The following is a 24,644-nucleotide window of genomic DNA, read 5'->3' as shown; positions in this document are numbered from 1 at the left end:
AGAGCAGGCTGAGGGACGCAAGAATCATGGGGCAGTGGCTGGAGAGGGGGAGGGGGTTGCTGACAATGGCAGTGGCTGCATCCCCTGAGAGGAGGAGGAGGAAGTGGTGGTGGATGATGGGCAAGCTATGGATGAGGCAACGCTGGCCTGCTAGCCCGTGTGCATGCTGGAATAGCATGGGCCAAACTGAAATGACGCGGACCGGTCCCTTACAATTTCCCTGACCCGGGCTTGATCTGGGCCCTGGGCCTTGACTTTGACACCCCTGCTATAATCCATAAATGACATCCTCTTGCTCTTTCCATCTTATGTTAGCTATCTGATCTTATTTTCCTTTGTTCCTTTAACATTCCTTTCTCCATCCGTAGCTGTTTTTGCTTGTATGGAGAATTAGTGGAATAAGCCTATAATTTTGAGTTCTCTCTTGTTTAGTAATGTATTCTTTGCATATTTCCCACCATCTCTCGGTTCATCTTGTTCCTTATTTGTCAGTTAGAGCTGCTACCATTTTTGCTGCTTCTTTTCCCACAACTTTCAGAGAATATTTCATCTGTACATGTTTTTTTTTAAAGCTGATCTATTGCCTTTTACATTTCACTTCCTTGTGGAATCATTTTTAGAACATGCTCTGTCTCACCAAATGCTTCTGTTTTCTCAATTTCTTTTGCAAAAGGTTTTAGTATATTCAGTTGAATTTCCTTTTAATCTTATTTGCCTTACTAGACTGTTCCTATAATTACTCTTAAGTACTTCTATCTTAGCTGAAAATTTTCCCATCATATTTCTGATCTTATACAAATACCTTTCATTTCCCCCTCTATTTTCAATTATTCTTTCCTCGTCTGAAATCAGAAGTCTACGTTCAGTCTTCATCCTGTCCAAGGAGTTCAACTTCTGACTGTCAGAATTCCTGAGCTTACTGCATGAGCCTGACAAAAAGATGTTACTGATTTAAGAGTCAAATTACAAACTCACTGCTTTAATTATTCAATATGTTAAAGCAGCAACATCTTTTTTTCCCCAGGACAAAAGACACAAGCCGGGGGGGGGGGGGGGGGATGTTTGCTATGAAGTAAAAAAAGGGGATTGGCTCATTCAAGGTCTTAAGAACTTATTCTGAATCATTTTCATTGTATTTTCAATTCTAATAATTGGTCCTGACCTCTGGTGTTGTTTCTTTAGATGATTTTCCTTTCTACATTTTCCAATTCTCATTGATTCCATCCTTGACCTGAAATAGAATACATTTAGAGGCAGTCCACTGAGAAGGGCATCTACGCACACTCCTCAAAATAGATAAAAGCAAAGCTGAACTGAAGGCCAGAACATATATTGTTATTTGCTATTGGACAGGTGAAGAAAATGGCTTCCTCGTAATTTCCCTTCATTCTGTACTATAACTCAGGTTGAACTTAGAAGCATCTCTCAGCAATTTGCCCACCGTGAAGGTTGCCTTTATTATTGAAAATGTTCAGGGGGGGGGACATATTATTGGTAGGAAGAGAACTGGAATAGCCATTTTTAATTTAAAAAAAATTATTTATTTTTAATTTTCATACTTTTCACCCTTAGCCCGCCCCCTCCCTTCCCTTCCTTTCCCTCAGTAATGGAATACCCATTACTATGTACTTCCTCCCAAAATCCCATTATGAAATTCTTGAATGTAAGAAAATTCACAAGGGTTGCCACTATTACAGTTACTATGGGGCAGAAATGGCCTTGCCGTTGGAAAAGTCTTCTAATGCAGCAAGCTAAGTGTCAGAAGGTTTGTTAGGAACAAAGTGTTCCTTCAGAACCACTTTTTAAGAGAAAAGCAGAGAAAAGATTTCAAAAAACATCTTCTACTGTCTTATTATCAGGCTTTACACTACAACCCTATTACATGCCTAGTCGTGTGAATTGTAGGTGATTGGGCAATGGAATTTACTTTCAAAGGACCAAGCTGAAGAAATCAAAACAATGAGTCAGAACAGCAGCAGCAGCACAGAAGGAAAGAACAATGCAGCCATTTTATGAAACCGTCTCTATTCAAACTGCATGAATCTTCCCGGCTCTTCAGAGTTACTATAGTATGTGTGGCTAGCTTGTGTTTTTCGCCCCACTCAACAACACAGCATACGTTCTGGCAATCAGAGAAGAGCAATATGTGGGCCAACATTATTGTCATATTTGTAACAGCAGTTTCCATCACTTGCAGTGTAATGAAGGATCACATGCCAAAGGGCCCATTCAACCATGAAATCCTGCTTGCCTTCCCCTAAGAGGCTGCAGAGGCCTGGCATTTGCTGCAGAGCCGTGAGGAAAGATCGAGAATCGCTCTTGCTTTCACCCTTCAGCCTTTTTTCCCTTACAAAAGTGACAGCTTCACTCCTAGTTTCATGTTCCTGAAAAAAATATTCTACCATGAAGCACCTCTACTGGATTGTATGTGAAAGCTTTTGGCTCGGGGCTGTTTTCTCCTCATACCTGATAAAGGCATGGATTTGATTTCCTTTTAGCGCAACACCCTCCATTTTGGTCCAGTGTTCCAGCTTAGATCTAGGGAACCTGCCTGAAAGCCCAGTTGGATGGAGCTTACTGGTAGAACCACCAGAACAACTCTCTGGTTGTTTATTTCATATTGTTTAAGCCAGCAGAAATTAGAAACCCTTGAAGTATGGGATAGAAGCTAATCTCTTCCCACACGCTTGTCTCTAATGAACCTCGTGGCCTGTATTGTTGTGTGTTGCTCTGAGCAACAGTTCATTTCATCAGGAATCCCCTTTCCTCCTCTGCTTACAAGAGCTGTTATTGCTCACAAATCCTCTATCTTATTTTTCTTTACCAAATTCACAAGTGTCAGGAAAAGTCAAGCAATAAAATAGTATGCATGTGGTTTGGCAATGCATTAGCTAGCATCCCAGTGAAAGCTGTGAAAAGCAGTTAAATTGGCTGGTTTTGCAGTTGTCAGTTTCCATATGCACAAACTACCACTCTGTTGTCTTTGCTACAATAAACGAATTAACTTCAAAGGTGCCAGGGTATTCTCTGTCTTCTTAAGGAACACACTCAAAGTGAATTCTTGACAACTAAATCTTGGTGTTTGGATTGGAAAGAAAGAAGTATGACCAAAGCTAAACCAAAGCTTCAAGAGAAGTACAGTGTTCCCTCGATTTTCGCGGGTTCGAACTTCACGAAAAGTCTATACCACGGTTTTTCAAAAATATTAATTAAAAAATACTTCGCAGTTTTTTTCCCTATACCACGGTTTTTCCCGTCATATGTCATCGCCAAATTTTCGTCCACATTTAATAAATATTTTTTTAATAAACTTTAATAAATAAACATGGTGAGTAATAATCTAAATGGTTGCTAAGGGAATGGAAAATTGTAATTTAGGGGTTTAAAGTGTTAAGGGAAGGCTTGTGATACTGTTCATAGCCAAAAATAGTGTATTTACTTCTGCATCCCTACTTTGCGGAAATTCGACTTTCGCGGGCGGTCTCGGAACGCATCCCCCGCGGAAATTGAGGGAACACTGTATTCAAAAGCAGTTTTGAAAAGCGAAACAGCTCTGATGAACAAAAACTTGAGACCTTCAAGAGGAAATTGGACTGTCATCTGTCTGAAATAGAGTAAAGGGGTTAGACTAGATGACCTACAAGATCCTTTCCAAATCGAGTAATCTGTAATCTGTAAATCAAAGGTGCTTCATGAGTTCATTTCTGGGACTTCTTCTTAGTAGGAAGGGCCTTGTGACTATGCAGAGACATATTTTCTAGACTCAATTCCCTGAAAACACAGGAAAGGGTTTTTGCAACATGTGCAGAAGCATTTTCTGGTTCTCAGCTCACCAGAGAAAGCTCCAGAAGCAATACAATCAACCTCAACACAGAAACCAGAAAATGTGCTCAGGACATTTTATCACTGGACTTGGCTGCAATCCAGATACCCCAGTTCTGATATACGTACAAGGGACTCCTGAAGCAAAAAGTAAGTTTGGAAAGTTGCAGAAGTTAGTGCAATTTTTGTGTTGTGGGTTTTTCCAGTTAAGAAAGGGATGCTAGTAGCATCCTTATAAAAGAAAAGACATTGCTCAGGATGGAAAAGACAAACTCTGAGAAACATAATACAATTACCGGTACTTTAAAAAAAAATATCCATCAACCATTCTTTTATCATGATCTAATTTGAGGATTTCTATATTTAAAGGATCCTTCCCTCCTCCTTTTTTAATATATTAGTAAAAACTAATGCAAACTGAACCAAAAGAAAAAATAATCATAAAATAACAGTTCAGAAGGTGCAGGAAAATATACAATGGAAAATAAAAAGGCAATAATGACAATAATAATAGCTTCCAACTTTTATCACAGTGAGCATAAGCTATACTTATAATTATACTTATAATTATACAATAATATAATATTTTTTGTCCAACTCTTCTACCTATAGCAGTGATGGCAAACCTATGGCACGGGTGGCATGCGCAACCATATCTGAGGGCATGCAGAGCATTGCCCTATATCAGCTCCAGCCAGGGTTATACGCAACTGATGTGATTCCGCTAAAAATTACATGGTTTTTGCTGCAGCGTATGCACGGAAGCAAAGAAACTGGCAGTTTTGCCATCTGAAGGAGATTTCAGCTGCTGCACATGCACAGCAGCCGAATCTCACTGCTGTGCCTAGAGCAGCAGCTGAGGCCAGCAGCAAAAGTGGCCTTCCCGAGCTCCAGCCACATGGCCTGCTTATTGATCATCTGGGCCGCAGGAGAGATGCCTGCAGTGTGTGGCCAGAGCTCAGGGCCAGCCTACCTGCTCCCTGTGCCATGGCCCATCCTCTCGGCACCCCTGCAGGAGGTGAGCATCGGAGTGAGTAAGGTAAGGGCCGGGCAGGCCGCTTGTGGCTGAGCCACCATGAGCTGCGTGGTTGAGTGGCGGGATAGGCAGGTGGGACAGGACACTCGCAGCACAGCTGCCGCTCGCGGTGGTGAGCAGCAGGACGAGTGGCGAAGCAAGCGGGGACGCTAGTGGTGGGGCAAGCAATGGGACAAATGGTGGGACAAGCGGCAGCAAGGGAAACCAGGCGAACAGGAGAGCTCCGTCAGTGTCGCTCATGAGGGAGCTGCCACAAGCGGCGAGGGGAAGCAAGTGAGTGGATGGGGGCAGGCAAGTGGATGAGCTGCTCCTGTCAGAGCTGCCATGAGCGGCGCAGAAAGGCGAGCAGTGGCTGTTTTACTTGCCGGTTTCTGGGCCTTTTGCTTCTGTGCATGCGCGGAAACCCCACCCACCCCGGAAATTATGCACGCATCATCGTGTGAGATTCGGCTTCTGTGCACGTGCCGAATCCTGCACTGGGCGCATGTGTGTGCCAGGCACGCTCCTGACCCTTTCCGGTAGTGCCGGGAATGGTGGCCCGCCGCTGGCTCCAGCACTCATGTCTTTGCACTGGCCAGCTGATTTTTGGCCTTCTTTTCAGCCATTTTGACTCTCCTTCAGGCTTCAGGGAAGCCTCCTGAATCCTGGAGATGGTGAAAAATGGCCCAGTAGAGATTTGGAAATGACCTTACGGTTGGGCCATTTTTTGCCGATCCCAGGATTCAGGAAAGTCTCCTAAAACCTGAGTATGGCAAAAAATGGGCCAACGGGCCTACTGGAAGTCCGAAGGCTTCAGTGAGGCCTGTATACATGTGCGGGGGGAGAGGGGTGGACACAATTGAGTCCGGTAATGAGTTCCACGCTTCGATAATTCGATTGTTGAAATCATATTTTTTACAGTCAAGTTTGGAGCGGTTCGTATTAAGTTTGAATCTGTTGCGTGCTCTTGTGTTGTTGCGGTTGAAGCTGAAGTAGTCATTGACCAGTAGGACGTTGCAACATATGATCTTGTGGGCAATACTCAAATCGTGTTTTAGGCGCCGTAGTTCTAGGCTTTCTAGGCCTAGAACTGGTTAGATAATCCAACTTCATATTCTTTCTTTTTATAGTATTGCATCTTTATTGTTTATCTCTTCCATAAAACTCACATTAAAAAAACCATCTTGCCACAAAATAATGCATTTTTGTATAGAATGGATACTAAAATGTGGGACTTTCTTCATTTTTTTGAGGATAGCATCACAAACATTTACACAAAGAATAGCTTAGTCTGATCAGAATTTTAGTTCAGAAAAAGAGGAATTTGAATCAATCTGCTTAACTACCATATTTTTGCTCAGGCAAAGTTCCTTATCTTTTACATCTCTTTAGCTGACTCTCTTGTTTTTCACTAGGCCCATGGAAACATCTCTCAATTAGTATCAAGTTCAAGTAAATTCCCTGGCTGGTTTTTTTTGTTTTTTGTTTTTTTGACGAAACAGAGTTCCCAGCTGACTAGCAGAGAGAACTGCTGACGACTGTGAATATCTATGGAGCATTTCTAGCCTGAAATAAGTCTATAGAGTGCTGAAAACAGAGCAAAGAGAGTTTACACATCTTAGCTCTGACCTTGGGCCCTAATAGGAGGGAAGGGACGCAAGGAAGGTTCCCTGTAACGAAAGCCCCATCAGATGCTAAGTGTGAAGCCAGAGATTTTCATCTGCGTCCTAACATCTATGACTTACATGAACCAGCTGGGCCAGGCTCTGTCCAAGCACTGTTCATTGGCTCCAAAATACAAACACAACCCGTTCCATTAAGATCGCCAGAGCATTCCTGACTGAAGGGTATGTCCTTGCCATGCTATTTAAAGGCATGTATGCTACCCTTTATTTGCCCATATATGTTGGTTGAAAAAGACTTGAGCCTTGTACTTAGCTCAGAGAAGACAAGAATTAAGAATTGGCCACTCAGAGGGGAAACCTTTATCCTTGGCCCTATCTTTATCTTCCTTCCTATTACCATTTCTATACTGCTGAGAAATATACAGCATTGCACAGCTGAAATAGCATCGTATTCCTAGATGAAGCCACCAAAATGTATAGACTGTCATACTTCAAGCCCTAGTGGCATGCCACTTAAAATACTGTGGATTCTACTGCTGCTCTCCTAAATTATCTTCAACCCATTCCCAACCCTTGCTATGTCTTTTCTCAGTCTCCCAGGTTGGAGTCAAGACATCAGCTGCTAGCTGAAGTAGCTTGAACTTTTCCAGATGGCTTTATCTCTCTTTCAGCAGCCTTCTTCCAGTTGGTGTATCACCTGCCGCTCAATACTGAAGAAGGGAAATCAGACCTAACCTGGCTGGGGAGTGACATTTTTCAAAGTGAAGATTGGCAGTTCCCTGCCTGAGAAAATAGTTTTGAAAGAGTGGGTTAGATTAGATGATTGGTAGCTTGTTCCCTGGTTTCTCATCTAAAGTCTTTCCCGTCACTCTCGCTCTCAGTATGACTTATGCTTTCAAAAGCATCCATATTTTTCCTAGCATGGAGCCTCTGATTGATCTGGTTTCCCATAACTACCTGGAGACTTGGTGGTTAGTGAGATAATAAACCTGTGCTTGGTCTATAGCACTTCAGTCTAGAGGATGGTATTTACATGGCTGTATGATTCTCACACACACAAAAATGAATAATCTTGTAATTGAAAAATACAACCAGCAGGAAGAAAATGAGGCTATGCAACCGTTTCTGGTGTAACTGCTTTGTGTTTTAGGGTGGAATATTCTGCCACCCGCCTTCCCACTTGCAACTGTAAAATGGTATGGCCTAGACACAAATGAGCTACAGTGGAACCCCGACATAAGAGCTGCTCTACTTAAGAGCAACTCGAGATAAGAGCTGGGAGGGGAGAGATATTTTTGTTCTACTTACAAGCCCGAATTCGAGATACAAGCGCCAAGGAGCTGTCTCCTGAAGCCAAACGCTAACTTCCGCGTTCGGCTTCAGGAGACAGCCGCGAAGCGGCGCGCATGTTTTAAAAGGTTGCAGCCGGCCTGGGGGGCTCGGGGGGGTGCTTGCAGCTTTCTTTCTTGCTCTTTTTCTTTCTCTCTTTTACCTTCCCTTCCTCTATTTCTTCTTTTCTTTCTCCTTCCCACCTTCTTCCCTCCCTCCCTCCCTTCACTCATTCCTCTCTTACTCTCCCCTTTCATGTTTCCTTGCTTCCTTCCTCTGTTCCTGTCCCTTCCCCCTTTCTTTTTCTTTCTTTCTTTCTTTCTTGCTCTTTTTCTTTCTCTCTTTTACCTTCCCTTCCTCTATTTCTTCTTTTCTTTCTCCTTCCCACCTTCTTCCCTCCCTCCCTCCCTTCACTCATTCCTCTCTTACTCTCCCCTTTCATAAGTTTCCTTGCTTCCTTCCTCTGTTCCTGTCCCTTCCCTCTTTCCTTCCTTCCTTCCCACCCTCCGTCCATTCATTCACCCATTCCTCTCTTGATCGCTTAAAGCCGGTCCCTGGTGCAAAAAGGGTTGGGGACCTCTGTCCTACAGGATTGGGTGGCAGAGAAGTTGAACATATGTAAATTTAAAAGTTTAAGAAAGTTTACAAGTTAAGTGAAAGAAACTTCATTATTCATTTATATGTACATGTACATTTCTTCATTAAAAACATGTCTTTCTGCATAATTTAGACTAACTTTGTGAGTTTTTTGAGGGCTGGAACCAATTAAAATTATTTACATTAATTCCTATGGGGAAAAGTCGTTCGAGATAAGAGCTGCTCGACTTAAGAGCCCAGGTCCGGAACGAATTAAACTCGTATCTCGAGGTACCACTGTACTCTCCCAGCATATTCATTAGAGAGATGTAATTCATGGATATTTATCATTTTGATCATTCTATTTACTTTGTAAATAATAATAATAATAATAATAATAATAATAATAATTTATTGGATTTGTATGCCGCCCCTCTCCGTAGACGTACTTTTATTGGTACTTAAAAAGTATTAAATCCCCAAAGTGTTGACTAGACATTCTTGAATCTGTGGTTCAAAGTTTCTGGAAAGCACTAGCTTAGGGATAACTGCTTATGTAGCTCTAGGTAGAGACCAAGCCAACTTCAACTGAAATATGTGAAGTATGTAATGTGGTGAGATAGTAGGGAAAAAAACATCTCTCTCTCTCTCTCTCTCTCTCTCTCTCTCTCTGTGTGTGTGTGTGTGTGTGTAAATGTACATGTGTGAGCATAAAACTTAAGCATAAAACTTATCAGGAAAGACTTGATGAACTCAATCTGTATAGTTTGGAGGACAGAAGGAAAAGGGGGACATGATCGAAACATTTAAATATGTTAAAGGGTTAAATAAGGTTCAGGAGGGAAGTGTTTTTAATAGGAAAGTGAACACAAGAACAAGGGGACACAATCTGAAGTTAGTAGGGGGAAAGATCAAAAGCAACATGAGAAAATATTATTTTACTGAAAGAGTAGTAGATCCTTGGAACAAACTTCCAGCAGACGTGGTTGATAAATCCACAGTAACTGAATTTAACATGCCTGGGATAAACATATATCCATCCTAAGATAAAATACAGGAAATAGTATAAGGGCAGACTAGATGGACCATGAGGTCTTTTTCTGCCGTCAGTCTTCTATATTTCTATGTTTCTATGTGCAGGTGCAAGAGATCTGGATGCAAATCGTCCATAGTGACTAATGGTCAGAATAACTTTGACCCTTTCTTAGCTGCCTCTGTATTGAAACAAATATGAGATTCTGGTGTCACTTACACTTTGGCAGGCCTACCGTTGACTGCCACAGGCCTCAGAATTGCACATGCCAGTCAAACCAGGGCCCAAGTATCTTTTTGACATTGGGAGCAGTAGACTTATCCTTGAAACTGGCATATAATATCAAGTATGTCACAAATGTCAACTCATCATTCAGGCTGGCAGTTGAAAGGGGCAGGCTGTCCTGATCTGAATCTTGCCATGGTATAAAGCCTCCTAGATTTGCATTTGCATCAGGGAACTCCACCTTCCCTTATTATAATACTGTCTAAAGGCAGTTCAGGACAATCTGTTTTATATGCAGATCCAGCATGGTCTCTCCGGTGATACACAGCTTTGGCAAATACATGGCCTTTGGTGAGAAGAAATGCCCAATTTATTTTTTTTTAAAAACGCACCCAAAACAAAATGGTGGCGCAAGTGTAATGCCAGATTTCCAGCTTCTGCACATGTGCAGAAGAAAAAAATCCCCCCAAAATATCTGAAAATATTTTTAATTTTTTTAAAAAAGATTGCAGCACCCATGGACCAGCACCGACCAATCCAGTTTGGTGACATCATTGTGACATCATCAGAGGGTTGCTATCAGTTCGGGCAAACCAGTCCAAACTGGGAGGAACCCACCCCTTGTTCAAACTATTCTGAAAAGCAATGTACTAGAACAATTCGTCATCAAGGCGAGCATTGGGAAATAAGGCAGTAAATATTACGAGTCTTCAGAGAGGGGCGGCATACAAATCTATTAAATTATTATTATTATTAACTGTTGCTTTTAATGCCAACAATCTAGTCCTTTCTATTTGAAACATAAAGCAATAGATTGCCAGTTCCAATGTTGCCTGGTATGCTTAAGACTTAAGACAAATGGGGGAAGTAAGCCATCTGGTGGTAGAAGAGCTACATAACAACAGAAAATAAGAAGACATCTTTAAGCAGAGAATCAATACTGTTTATTTCTTTCACAGTTAATGTAATGCAAATATATCATTAATATAAATATAAAGAGCCTGAAATTTCTGGTCTCATTCTTTTTAGTGTTCAATTTTTGGGCCTTAAGACAAAGTTCACAGCAGTTCAGACAGTTGGTTTTGGGTAGTAAATGAATCTAACAATACCATAGGAAGTTTCCACAGATTACGAGATGTATAAAAGGTCATTTCTCACCCATGTAAGCACATCAACTGTAATGTACAAGTTATATTGCCACAAAATCAGTTCAGGTTATTAACTGGCCCAAACAATCTTACTTGTTGCATAGTTGACAAACAAAGCAGCAGCTATTTAGAAGATTTAAATACAACAGTATTTAAAAAACAAGGAAAGGGGATTTGGGTTATAAGGTTGCTTCTTCTTTATCCTACAAACCTCTCGCATTACGAAGAGTCTACTGCATCTGCATTGGGTTGTACAATGACAACGTCTAGAAACACATGGGTTGTGTTAAGAATCAGTTAAAACATAAAGTTCATTTTATTCTCCATCATATGTAAAATGTTGTATGTCAAAGAGCAATCCCCATGCATTTTTCAGGAGCCATACTTGAAAAGATCTAGTTACATTTTAAAAACACTGCAAGCTGTCTTATCAGTTGCACCCAGAAGCATTAAAACGTTGAATGTTTCACATCATCCTGAGCTTTCAGATAAGTTTATGCATTGTTTTCTTTGCTGATTCCAAAAGTAATTTGATGTGATTACAGGTACATGGAGTAGGAAGATAAGCCTAGTCTCTGATGGAGGGCAGTGAAAAATTGCATTATGGCTCAAGTTAATCTCACAGACGCAAGTCTCCTTTATTGTACATTCTGATTTCACTGGAAATCAATCTCTGGAGCTGCAATTTTTCTCCTTATTTTTAGAGTAAATTTTTTTGAAGGAGGAGGGAATATTTTAATAAGAAAGATTCATTGATAATAAGTTTCTGTATATTAATTAGGGCATGTCAAAATTGTTCAGTTTTCAATTTCCAAACATTCAGAGACCTCAAAGATTGGGATGCGCCTTGGGGATTGTGAAGATATTCTGGTTACTTTAATACAACTTAGATGCGCTTGGTAAACAACTACATAAATACCATAACTTTTCAGACCAGCAATTCCCCAGGAAACAATTCAAACCAACAATTCTCCAGGGCCATCAAAGAACATTATTCTGTGTGCGGTGAGCCGGGTGGAAGATCTCTTTATCATTTCAATCCAGACACAGGCTCAAGTGATTCCAGATAATCTGGTTCATTTCATGAAGAAGAAAGGCATTGACAAAAGCTTGAAGGCCATTGGAGGAGATTCTACAAATGTTAATACTGGCTGTGAAGGTGGTGTCGTGCACTTGATAGAGGTCAAGCCAGACCATCTAACTCTACTGGAGCTGATTGAGTGGTCTGAAGGTGTATATGAGCCACCTTTGACATGCAAACTGTTTACAATGGAAAATAAAGAAGTTCATTGACGAACCCATGGAAGTACCCCAGTGGCCCTTTTATGCTCACAGAAGCAGAAAGCAGAGTGGTATACTCATGAGAAATGTGAGGGTTATATCAGAAGCCAAGAAACATGGCAGCTGATGTCGAAGAATGAATCAACACAAGACTTGATGAAACCCGCTTAAATATTTTTGTAACTCAAATAATTGCTTTCTGCTGTCAGTTTATGATTGTATGGATTTTTTTTTTGCTTAGCTACATAAGATTCATCCAGGAAAAAAACCTTTAATTTTTGTAGCAAAAGGTGTAGTTGAATAAAGTTAACAATATTTGTAGGGTATATGATTTACCATACCAAGAGAAGTGTTGTGCAATTGCAAAAGTAACAGCAAATTTTAATTCTTGCTTAGAACCCCTCACTGAAAAAAAATTGCAAAAATTAATTTTCACCTCATGAAACAATACACCCTTCAGTGTACCCCATCATTTTCGTTGTCTTTAGAAGGGCCTCAGATTATTTTTATATGCATATTTTCTTCCTCTTTTTGGAGAAAAGTAAAGACAAATCATATATTGTTTGTGCATACAAATTTAGTTTTCTAAATTTGTATGCACAAACAAGTTTTCTTAATTCAGTTTACTTCTTTCACAGTTCTAGCAATATTTTGTCATTCCATATTTCTACCTGAAAGTTGATAACAACTTCATGCTAAGAGATAACTCTTTCCATTTTTCTTTGCTCTCCAATATTATTTTAGTTGATCATGGTTCCATTTTTTTCATAATTTGTATTTATTTGTATTTGTATTTATTAGATTTGTATGCCGCCCCTCTCCGAAGACTCGGGGTGGCTAACAACAATAAAAAAGACAATGCAAACAAATCTAATATTAAAAATAATCTTAAAAACCCCAATTTAAAGAACCAATCATACATACAAGCATAATGCATGTTAGAGCAATGTTCAATACTTCATATGGTGGAATCTCCACTAAGATATAGCATCTTCTAGAGTTTCCTAACCATTACTTAACTGACACAGCAAGAGCTTATAGGCTTATATACTACCCCATAATTTACAGTACTTTCTGGGCAGTTTACAAGGTAGAAACATTATTTGCACAATGACCCCAACAATCTGGGTCCTCATTTTACCAACCTTGTAAAGTTAAGTCAACCTTGAGCCCCATCAGGATCAAACTCCAGGCTGTGGGCAGAATTTGCCCGCAATACTGCACTTTAACCACTGCGCCACTAGGGTTCATTCTAGTAGTGGGTTCTAAAACCCTTTACTACCGATTCACATGCATGCTCATTTGTGCACAGAAGCATCCTAGGCGGATGGGTTGAGTGGGCAGTGTCCTGGTCAGATGGGCAGTGCCTCATAGGTGGATGGGCAGAGTGTCCTGGGTGGATGGATGGAGTCTCCCATCTCTGGTGCTACTGGTTCTGAGAACCAGGCTGAACCAGGAACAATCCACAATCATTCTCTCCAATAATGAGAATAGGCATTGTATCCCTCAATAAAGGCCACTTAAAGTTAATATTTATTTTAGAGTTTTATACTACCTTTTTTTTGGAACTAAATATGGCTTAAATAGCACTGTTCTCCCCCCCCCCAGTACCATAAACCAGTGATGGTGAGCCTATGGCACGGGTGCCAGAAGTGGCATGCAGAGCCATATCTGCTGGCATGCGAGCCGTTGTCCTAGCTCAGCTCCAACGTGAAACATGTTTGTCGCCCAGGGATTTTTGGTCCCCTCAAAGGCTCTGGGAGGGCATTTTTGGCTTCCAGAGAGCCTCTGAGGGGATGGGGAGGGCATTTTTACCCTCCCCCGGCTCCAGGGAAGACTTTGGAGCCTGAGGAGGGCAAAACACGAGCCTACTGGGCCCACCCGAAGTTGGGAAACAGAGGGCCTCCGGGGGGGTGGGGGAAGTTGTTTTTGCCCTTTCCAGGCATTCAATTATAGGTGTGGGCACTCGCACATTCACAATAGTGTGCACACACACTCTTTCGGTACCCAAGGAAAAAAAGGTTTGCCATCACTGGCATAAACCCTGCAAGGTGAGTTGGATATAAGAGGATAACTGGCTAAAAATCAATCCCTGAGTGTTGTGATTCCGTCTGAGGCTCCTCAGGGAACGGCTGAACCTCTGCCGGCTCCCTGCTCAGAGGGGGAGGATGAGGAACAGGAGGAGGAGGAGGAGGCCCAGGCAGAAGGGGAGGAGGAATATCAGGCCGAGGGAGAGGGAGAACAGCCAGAGTCCCCCGAGGTGGAGCTCTCCCCAGCAAGCAGCCTGGAGTCCTTAGATGAAAATGCACAAGCCATCATCGATCACAGGCAGAGAAGAGCAGAACAACGAAGGGGACAATTAGCCAGGTACTTCCAGTCCTAAATAGGTAACAGCTGGGTTTGGGTGTGGTTCTCCCCAGAAAGGCTGAAAAGGCAGACCCACCCTTCCTGTCTTGTGGAGTATTATCTTTGGGAGTCCTGGGACCTGGCTGTGATCTTTGGCGTCTCTGATTCTGACTTGTGGCCTTGAAGGCTGAAACCTTGGGGAAAAAGACGTGGGGGCTTATTCTCTACAGTGGTGTGTGTGCCAGCAAGAAGTCTGCTGTATTGTCTGGCCGTCAGGACTTTGCTGTGAAGCCTCATAGCCTGCCTGTTGGGAAGAACAGGTTTTTCTCTGTGTTTATTTTTCAAACTATAAAGTGCTTTTGCTTTTACCAGCGTGTCTGGCTGCTTTTTCCAGTTGGTGTTGAAGTCTGGGGGTACCCAGACAGAACACTGAGTTTCCATGGTTGAGGGTAAACTCAAAACCAGTTTCTCCCTGTTCTTAGTCAAATACTTTACCCCAATGATGGTTTCTACGGGAACGGTCAGGAACGCAGTTCCGGTAGCAAAATTTGGAGCTCCACCCCAGAGCACCCAATTTGCACTGAAATATGTTGAAACAAAATGCATAAGCCACGCCCACAGTGTGGTAGTAAAAATTTTGGTAGCCCATCACTGCTTTACCCACTATAACATATCACAGCCATCTTGTTAGGATTATTAACACTGATATAATACTGAAGAGAACAACTGGCTTTAAAATAGTAATTTTGGAGTTGTACCATAGATGATTGGAAAATGCTGAGCTGGTTCCTTTAGCTGTTTCTTCACTATCATAAAGGACATTATATCAGTGAAAGAAGAATGGGGCTTCAACTAGCCTATGGCTCAAGAGCTTCTTTGTCATGATGGGTTGCTAACTGATTGAGATGGGTGTTCTGGAATGAGTTATGAAGAGACACATCCCCCTTCTAAGCCCTTATTGCACTAAGCACAGTTACACTTAGGTGTCCTACAGAAATCTTTGGTTTGAGACCATGCATCGATCCAATACAGGTAGTCCTCCTTTAGTGACTGTCTCATTTAGCAACAATTCATAGTTACGACGGTAATGTAAAAGTAGCTTTGCAATATTTACAAGTTTGTAAAGCCAATGAAAGCTGAATTAAGATTGTAAGCCCAGTTCTGGGTTCACCTAGCAAACACATCATTTAATGACTGAGTGGTGGGTCCCAAATGAGATCACTGAATGAGGACTATTTGTAATGCGAATGGTACAGAAATTATTCTAGATTATTATAAGAACCCTTCTTTTCCAATATTTAGAATATCCCTTGTCAGATTTAGATTAAGAAATACCATCACAATTATAAGTAGCTTATGCACCTACATTCCTTCATTTTTTTCAATAAATATGGCACAAATTCATTCTGAATTTCTGAAACTGAAACTCACAATATTCCAGAGGTGCCCTGGCCTTGTTGTCAGCTTCTTTGTCCATTGAATGTCACGAAAGAAAGGGAAAAAGAGAGGCAATGAAAATATAGCCGACTTCTAAACCAAGCGTCTCTTAACAGTTGCATTTACTGAGCCGGAAATTGCCAAACAGGTGAGACCCATCCAGGTGGTTGTGGGGTTAACACGGCCAGATGGTTAGAAGGCACGTAGCCCCTCTGTCCATTCACTTCCACTAAGAACCATTCGTTGCTTCCCTTTTTATCATGGGGTTCCAGCACAGTCACTGATTGTCCTGCTTGTAGACTGACTTCCTGGCTGCTCCTGGCTGTGAAGGGATAAGCAGCGCTTACCTAAGAAAAACAGAAACACTGGATATGATTTTGATAATTATAATACAGGATATGAGACCAAAAAATTAAGTAAACATGGCAAGCTCAGTCCTACCCATATAGGCAAAGCAACTTTCTCGGATGCCTTTCTGCAAACATCCTGAAGAAGTAGAAATTTATTCTCAAATTTATAACAAGTAGCCATGGCAGAGACAGAACAGCTATCTAAATTTGTTGGATTATATAGGGCACAAATGTCGTTTGGCGGGACCCAGGAGAAGAGCCTTCTCTGTGGCGGCCCCGACCCTCTGGAACCAGCTCCCCCCAGATATCAGAGTTGCCCCCACCCTCCTTGCCTTTCGCAAGCTCCTTAAAACCCACCTCTGTCGTCAGGCATGGGGGAATTGAAATTTCCCTTCCCCCTAGGCTTATAGAATTTATACATGGTATGCTTGTATGTATGAGTGGTTCTTTAAATTGGGGTTTTTAGACTGTTTTAATATTAGATTTGTTTACATTGTCTTTTTATATTGTTGTTAGCCACCCCGAGTCTTTGGAGAGGGGTGGCATACAAATCTAATAAATACAAATACAAATAAATTTGTTGTGTTGTACAGGACATCAATGAGCTACTAGTCCAAAGAAACGAGAACATTTGATTGTCAATTGCCAGCCTGCAGAAAGTGGTATGTTTGAAGCTGGTGAGGCAGAAATCTTTTGTTTTTATACCAGAGAAAGCCATACTTGTAAATAAGAGAAAAGAAGCAGAATATTTCAAAACCAAAAACCAAAAATAGTGAAACAAAAAGGAAAAAGAAAGAGCCTAACATATATAAAGAACCCGGTTTCTCCTGGGCATTGTTAGATGAATTTTGTTGCCTCTATGGCTTTCTAATGCTCTACAGCAGTGTTTCCCAACCTTAGCAACTTGAAGATATCTGGACTTCAACTCCCAGAATTATGGGAGTTGAAGTCCAGATATCTTCAAGTTGCCAAGGTTGGGAAACACTGCTCTACAGTATATGGGTATATGTAACCTTGTTGAATTTGTGTGAGGAATGCGGAACAGTCAGAGGCATGAAGTAAATGTCCAGAGTGTTTGAACCTTGAAATTTATTTCTTAATTTCTTTAGAGACTTAATTTCAGTTTATTTTTTATAGATTTTATAGATTTAATTTTATTTTGATTCTTTCCTTTTTATTTTTAATTTTTTATGTAAAGCAATTAGAAATTGCGTTGGTAATTGGATTAATTAGGCAACATTTGGTGATATTATTGGGTTTATTTTTTCCCCTTTGACTACGCTACTGTAAGAATTTTTCAAATGCTTTTTTAAGGGTATTTTATTAATAGGCATTAACTATTTGTAAAGGGTATTGATTATTATTGAGTATTGACCCTGATTGTGGGGGCAATAGCCTAGCTCTGTTAAAAAAGTGCTATTGCTAACATGTTGTAAGCCACCCTGAGTCTAAAGAGAAGGGTGGCATAAAAATCGAATAAATAAATAAAATAAATAAATAAATAAATAAATTATATATTAAAATTGATATGGAAGCGATTAGGAGAGATTTGAAATATTTCAGCCTTTTCCGTGTGAGATACTAGAATTCAGAACAGCTTAAATGGGGTCTTAGCTAACAGTGTATTTCTATAGCATTAAAAAATTGGGCCGCTATTTTTATTCAGATGTCAAAAGTGAAGGTGGTAGCATTGTATTCTATAACTTCCTGAAATTGATGTTGTTGTTTTAATTTTTATTGTACTGTGATTGGAGAGGGAATTTTTTTTTTTTTTTTGCCGAAATGCAGCTTGTATTAGCCCTGGAGCCATTTTCTCCTGGCATCTTTAGGGCTGCCACAGAAGAGGCTGGTGAAGCTGTGGGAATCGGAGGGAAAGCATCAACAGCTGTCCCTTTGGACACGTGGATTGGTTAGAGCCATCCACCCCATCCCACAAGGTATCTAGATGGCATTTAGGGGGTGTGCCCCACAATTTTACTTGATAGGGCTTTCAGTAATTTTAATGTTTCCAGTTATGATTTGAATTCCAGCCTTTCTTTGCTCTTTCAAATAGCTGGGCAGGACATGGATAGTGTTCAGTGTTTATCCAAGGAAGGAAAGAATGCCATCTTACTTTGAAAGAAGCGGCCATTCCTGGGTAGAATAAGAATAAGAATAAGAATAAGAATAAGAATAAGAATAAGAATAAGAATAAGAATAAGAATAAGAATAAGAATAAGAATAAGAATAAGAATAAGAATAAGAATAAGAATAAGAATAAGAATAAGAATAAGAATAAGAATAAGAATAAGAATAAGAATAAGAATAAGAATAAGAATAAGAATAAGAATAAGAATAAAAATAAGAATAAGAATAAGAATAAGAATAAGAATAAGAATAAGAATAAGAATAAGAATAAGAATAAGAATAAAAGAATAAGAATAAGAATTTAGATTTACATGCCACCTCTCTGAAGACTCAGGGCGGCTCACAACATAACAGCAATACAATATAAATACAAATCTATTGTTAAAAACTTTTAAAAACTAATTTTAAAATACATTGTTATAAAAACTTATCTGTTACACAATCATACGCCTTCTGCCGCACGAATCCCAGCGAACAGTTAGGTCCCACAATGTTGTTTGGCGGGACTCAGGGGAAGAGCCTTCTCTGTGGCGGCCCCAGCCCTCTGGAACCAACTCCCCTCAGAGATTAGAATAGCCCCCACCCTCTATGCCTTTCATAAGCTCCTTAAAACCCACCTCTGCCATCAGGCATGGGGGAACTGAGATATTCTTTCCCCCTAGGCTTCTACAATTTATGCATGGTATGTTTGTATGTATGATTGGTTTTATAACAAGGGTTTTTAGCTGTTTTAGTATTGGATTGTCACATGCTGTTTTTACCACTGTTGTTAGCCGCCCCGAGTCCACAGAGAGGGGCGGCATACAAATCCAATAAATAAATATGTAAGTAAGTAAGTAAGTAAGTAAGTAAGTAAGTAAGTAAGTAAGTAAGTAAGTAAGTAAGTAAGTAAGTAAGTAAGTTAGTAAGTAAATAAATAAACAAACAAACAAACAAATAAACAAACAAATAAATAAATAAGTATACACTCAGTCCGACTTAACATAAACATAATAAAGGTCAGGGGAAAAAGGAGGGGCTTGGTGTGGCTATGTTTAATTAATTTTGCCTGGAACTCAATGTCCCTGTTTTAAAGAATATAGTTGAAAGATGGTGGGTAATCAGGGAAACATCACACAAAAGATCTTAGAGGATATACGTTTTCTAGATCTTTTCCAGTTCAGATTTTAGTTATGAGACAGAAATGATTTTAGTCATGGTAGTGAATAGTTTTCATTTGGAATTCATGCAGTCTAAACTTTTCATAGTCCTTTTAGCTCCTAAACAAACAGCAAATGAATGTCCAAACCTAGCTGGCTGCCTTTTGTGATTTTATGTATTGTTAGACATAATCATATAAACTAATCCTTCCTGTGGCTGCGACTCCTTATCAATCTTTGTTTTGGTTTTCATTGCTCGCTACAGGTATATATTTTTATTTGAGCAACACCTTGACAGTTCCCAAATCTTCCCACACTCACTTTATAAATGTCTCAAGGGTGAGTCAACATATCTGGGCTATTCCATATTTAAATCCATTTGAGATCCTGTTTCTACCTAGGGTGTGTGTGGGAGGGAGGGGGAATCACTTGAGAGATATGCCCAATTTTGCATCCTGAAATGGCCCTGTTAAAATATAAATCAGCATAACAGGACAGGAAATGCCATCAGCTGCCAGTCTCCAGTCATAAATTTACAACCCTACTATTGTCCTTGAAAATCAAAGTAATAAGAAAGACAAAGACAGGAGTGTCTGAAAAGTTTGTACTTTACTCACCTGTAAAACTGGAGCTGTGAAGTACACTGGGGGATTGTGAGTTTGGGGGGAGTTGTAAGTAGGATGCATTTTCCCAGCAGTATCACCCTGGGGCAACGTCAATGTTCTGGGCTTTGAGTTGGAGGTGTAATGGTACTGTTGGAGCTTTCCAGGTGAAACGTAGCCTCTTGGACCTGCATGGTACATAACAAAGGTAGGGTCAGGTTGAAGGCTAGACTGCTGACAAGAAGCAGAATGTTGCATTATTGTTTATCAGCTAGCAGATGGCTTTATTGCAACTCTAATGAAAGTGGCACGAACTCGACATAATTGGAAAATAATGTTGTAGAAATAGCGATTGATATAAAAAGGAATGGACAAAAAGGCAACATTTATTGTAGGAAAGAAGAGAGGATGTGTGGGGTATACTAATGAAATGATGTGATTTTCACAAGAGTTTTTAGCAGAATGTAATCTGTCCTCTTTTAAATTCAAGGCCAGGAGGAGATACTGTATTTCTGAACACATTAAAATTTTACATTCATATAAAAATCCTAATGTTACAGCGACTATGGCTAAACTTTTAACTATGGCTATATAAGTAAGGTTTTTACTGATATGTATGTATGTATATATGTATGTGTGTGTGTGTGTGTGTATGTATGTATGTATGTATTTGTTTGTTTGTTTGTTTGTTTGTTTGTTTGTATGCCGCCCCTCTCCATAGAATCGGGGCAACTATCAACAATAATAAGAAACAGCATAAAACAAATCTAATATTTAAATTACTAAAAGCCCTTATTAAAAACCAAGCATACACACAAACATACCATGCATAAATTGTATAGGCCTAGGGGGAAGGTATATCTCAATTCCCCCATGCCTGACGACAGAGGTGGGTTTTAAGGAGATTATGAAAGGCGAGGAGGGTGGGGGAAATTCTGATCTCTGGGGGGAGTTGGTGTTTTTAAATGCTTAATGTAATATCTATCAACTTATTTATCTCAAAATGTTTTATTTTATACTAATCCTTTTTATTATACTATATACTTATTTGTGTCTTTAAACTTAATCATTGCAGTTAGCAATAGCACTTAGACTTCACAATGCTTTACAACACATTGTAATTGATTTGCAGAGTCAGCATATTGCTCTCAACAATCTGGATCCCCATTTTACCAACCTCTGAAGGATGGAAGGCTGAGTCAACCTTGAGCTGCTCAGAATTGAACTGCTGCAGTTGGTAGAATTAACCTGTAGTACTGCATCCTAACCACTGTGCAACTATGGCTCTTGAACTATAATATTTTTATGTTATGTTATGTTATGTTAGGTTAGGTTAGGTTAGGTTAGGTTAGGTTATGTTAGGTTAGGTTAGGTTACGCTACGTTACGTTGTGTTGTGTTGTGTTACGTTGCATGATGTTGTTATGCTATGCTGTGCTATGCCTTTCTATGCCATATTATGCCTTGCTATGCCTTGCTATGCTATATTATTATTACATTATTACATTAGTATTATTATGATGTTATGTTATATTACAGAAAGGAAATAAGATGAGTGGGAAAGACGACCAAAATTAACACAAATATGATGAATGGAGACAAGAAGGGGAGATAGAGCTATAGGATTAGACCTGGAAAAAATACACTGTAGAGAAAATATAGAGGAAGGAGTGTTTAATATAGGAAAAGAAAGGTCAAGAAAAAAGAGAGGAAAGGAACTAATTGCAATATGAAGGCAGACACATATGGAAAAGTCAGTATAAAAGAATGCGAGAGAAGAAATAAAGGACAATTTGGACTTCTGCTCCAGCTTTAGGCAAAGTTCAACCATGGGACATGTTGAATCCTTGCTGCGGGTACAAGGCCTAACTGTCCTCTGGACACAACAGGGCAGGCAACTTATAGTTTAGCTAGTTCTGATTGCTGAAAATAATTCTATTCCTTCACCACCACCCTCTCTGTAACTACTTCCTGTTGTGGTTCCGTCTGAGGCCCCTCCGGGAACGGCTGACCTTCTGTCGGTTTCCAGCTCAGAGGGAGAGGCTGAGGAACAGGAGGTGCAGACAGACGAGGAGGAATCCCAGGCTGAAGAAGAGGGAGGACAGCCAGAGTCCCACCAGGGGGAGCTCTCCTCAGCAAGCAGCCTGGATTCCTTAGAGGAAAGTGCACAAGCCATAATTGATCTGCGACAACGGAGAGCTAATCAGAGACGGAGTCAATTGGCTAAATACTTTAAGCATTAAAGTGGCAGCAGCTGGGTTTGGGTGTGGTGCTCTTGGGAAAGGCTAAAAGGCAGACCCACCCTTCCTGGCTTGTGGAGTTTTATCTTTGAGAGTCGTGGGACCTGACTGTGAACTTTGGTGTCTTGGAATCCTGGTTTGTGCCTTTTGACTATTGAAACCTTGGGGGGGTGTGCCAGCAAGAAGCTTGCTGTATTGTCTGGACATCAGGACCCTGCTGTACCATATTATATCCTGTCTGTTGGAAAGAACAGGTTTTCCTCTGTGCTTATTTTTTCCAGTTATAAAATACTTTTGGCTTTTACCAGAGTGTCTGGCTGTTTTTTCCAGTTGGTGTTGAGGTCTGGGGGAACCCAGACAGAACACTTCCCAGCCCTGCAATTTGGACAAAGGCTGTCTCATTTTCTGCCTAATAGGACTATGGTACAATTGTTGCAATAAGATATATCTCCTATATTTTGCAGTTACCTAATTCATGCAAAATCTGGTAGGGGAAATTACAACTCCTAGGATACTATCCTAGTCCAGCTATCCTACCACTGCTCTAGTTTTCCTCCCAATATTTGATTTTCACTGTTCAGAGAGTAAGCAAATCTCTCTTTCATTACAACATTTAGCAAGTATACAAAAATACCTTTCCCCACCACCACCATCCAGTTGTTAAGACAAATCATGGGAAACTTTCCCAAGAGGTGGGGGTGGGGGATCAACTCGTCATTAATTAATAAAATGCAACTAGCTAGGAATTAATAAAATGCAACTAGCTAGGAATTATATTCTCAATGGGAACTAATAAAATGTGACTGAATAAAATAAAACTATCTGAATCAGCGGTAGGTTGCTACCGGTATGGTACGGTTCTACAAACCAGAGTGATGGTGGTGGCAGGAAGCTCTGCCCACCCTCCCCGGACGCTTCTGGGCATGTGCAGAAGTGTCATGCTCATGAGCATGCATGCGAACCGGTAGTGATGGGATTTAGAATTTATCACTGATCTGAATCAAAGTAAAGGTCCTTCAAATACTCTGGTTTCCGCAGTGATCAGTTCTTGATCTCCAAGATGTTCAGTGACTAGTATTTCAGTTCACTCAAATACTGAAAGGCATATAAAACCCACTGTTCAGTGGTAAGCACTCTCAACTAGAAGAATGACAAAATGTTGGATGTACCTTCATTAAAGAGCCAGGATGACACAGTGGTTAGAGTACAGCACTGCAGGCTACTTCAGCTAACGGCTAGCTGTAGTTCAGCAGTTCAAATCTCACCACCTGTTCAAGATTGATTCAGCTTTTCATTTATTTTATTTATTTATTATTTGGATTTGTATGCCGCCCCTCTCCGAAGACTCATGGCGGCTCACAACAAGTGAAAACAAATCATAAATAATCCAATTAATTAACATATTTAAAGATTTAAAAAACCCCATATACTAACAGACACACACACAAGCATACCATGTATAAATTAAACGTGCCCAGGGGGAGATGTTTAATTTCCCCATGCCTGACGGCAAAGGTGGGTTTTGAGGAGTTTACGGAAGGCAGGAAGAGTAGGGGCAGTTCTGATCTCCGGGGGGAGTTGGTTCCAGAGAGCCGGTGCCGCCACAGAGAAGGCTCTTCCCCTGGGGCCCGCCAACCGACATTGTTTAGTTGACGGGACCCGGAGAAGGCCCACTCTGTGGGACCTAATCGGTCACTGGGATTCGTGCGGCAGGAGGCGGTCTCGGAGATATTCTGGTCCGATGCCATGAAGGGCTTTAAAGGTCATAACCAACACTTTGAATTGTGACCGGAAACTGATCGGCAGCCAATGCAGACTGCGGAGTGATGGTGAAACATGGGCATACCTGGGTAAGCCCATGACTGCTCTCGCAGCTGCATTCTGCACGATCTGAAGTTTCCGAACACTTTTCAAAGGTAGCCCCATATAGAGAGCATTACAGTAGTCGAACCTCGAGGTGATGAGGGCATGAGTGACTGTGAGCAATGAGTCCCGGTCCAGATAAAGCCGCAACTGGTGCACCAGGCGAACCTGGGCAAACGCCCCTCTAGCCACAGCTGAGAGATGGTTTTCTAATGTGAGCTGTGGATCGAGGAGGACGCCCAAGTTGCGGACCCTCTCTGAGGGGGTCAGTAATTCTCCCCCCAGGGTAATGGACGGACAGATGGAATTGCCCTTGGGAGGCAAAACCCACAGCCACTCCGTCTTATCCGGGTTGAGCTTGAGTCCGTTGACACCCATCCAGGCCCCAACAGCCTCCAGGCACCGGCACATCACTTCCACCGCTTCGTTGACTGGGCATGGGGTGGAGATGTAAAGCTGGGTATCATCGGCATATTGATGATACCTC

General features: G+C 40.9%; 1 protein-coding gene across 3 annotated transcripts in view; it reads right to left on the bottom strand.

Moving 5' to 3' along the window:
• Window positions 1-10,546: 10,546 nt before the first annotated feature.
• The window catches only part of ARHGEF37 (Rho guanine nucleotide exchange factor 37), an 81,501-nt gene continuing 67,403 nt past the window's right edge, over window positions 10,547-24,644 (bottom strand). For all 3 annotated transcript variants that reach the window (XM_070739446.1, XM_070739444.1, XM_070739445.1), the window contains exons 12-13: window positions 20,071-20,243; window positions 10,547-16,184 (exon numbers count right to left, since the gene is read on the bottom strand). In XM_070739446.1, coding sequence (XP_070595547.1) covers window positions 15,960-16,184; window positions 20,071-20,243 — 398 coding nt within the window. In that variant the 3' untranslated portion in view covers window positions 10,547-15,959. The remainder of the gene's footprint in view (window positions 16,185-20,070; window positions 20,244-24,644) is intronic.

Source organism: Erythrolamprus reginae, chromosome 2 (genome assembly GCF_031021105.1).
Source record: "Erythrolamprus reginae isolate rEryReg1 chromosome 2, rEryReg1.hap1, whole genome shotgun sequence".
Classification (NCBI taxonomy): Eukaryota; Metazoa; Chordata; class Lepidosauria; order Squamata; family Dipsadidae; genus Erythrolamprus; species Erythrolamprus reginae.
The sequence above is the reverse complement of the archived record's forward strand: the minus strand, read 5'-3'. Positions and strand labels throughout refer to the sequence as shown.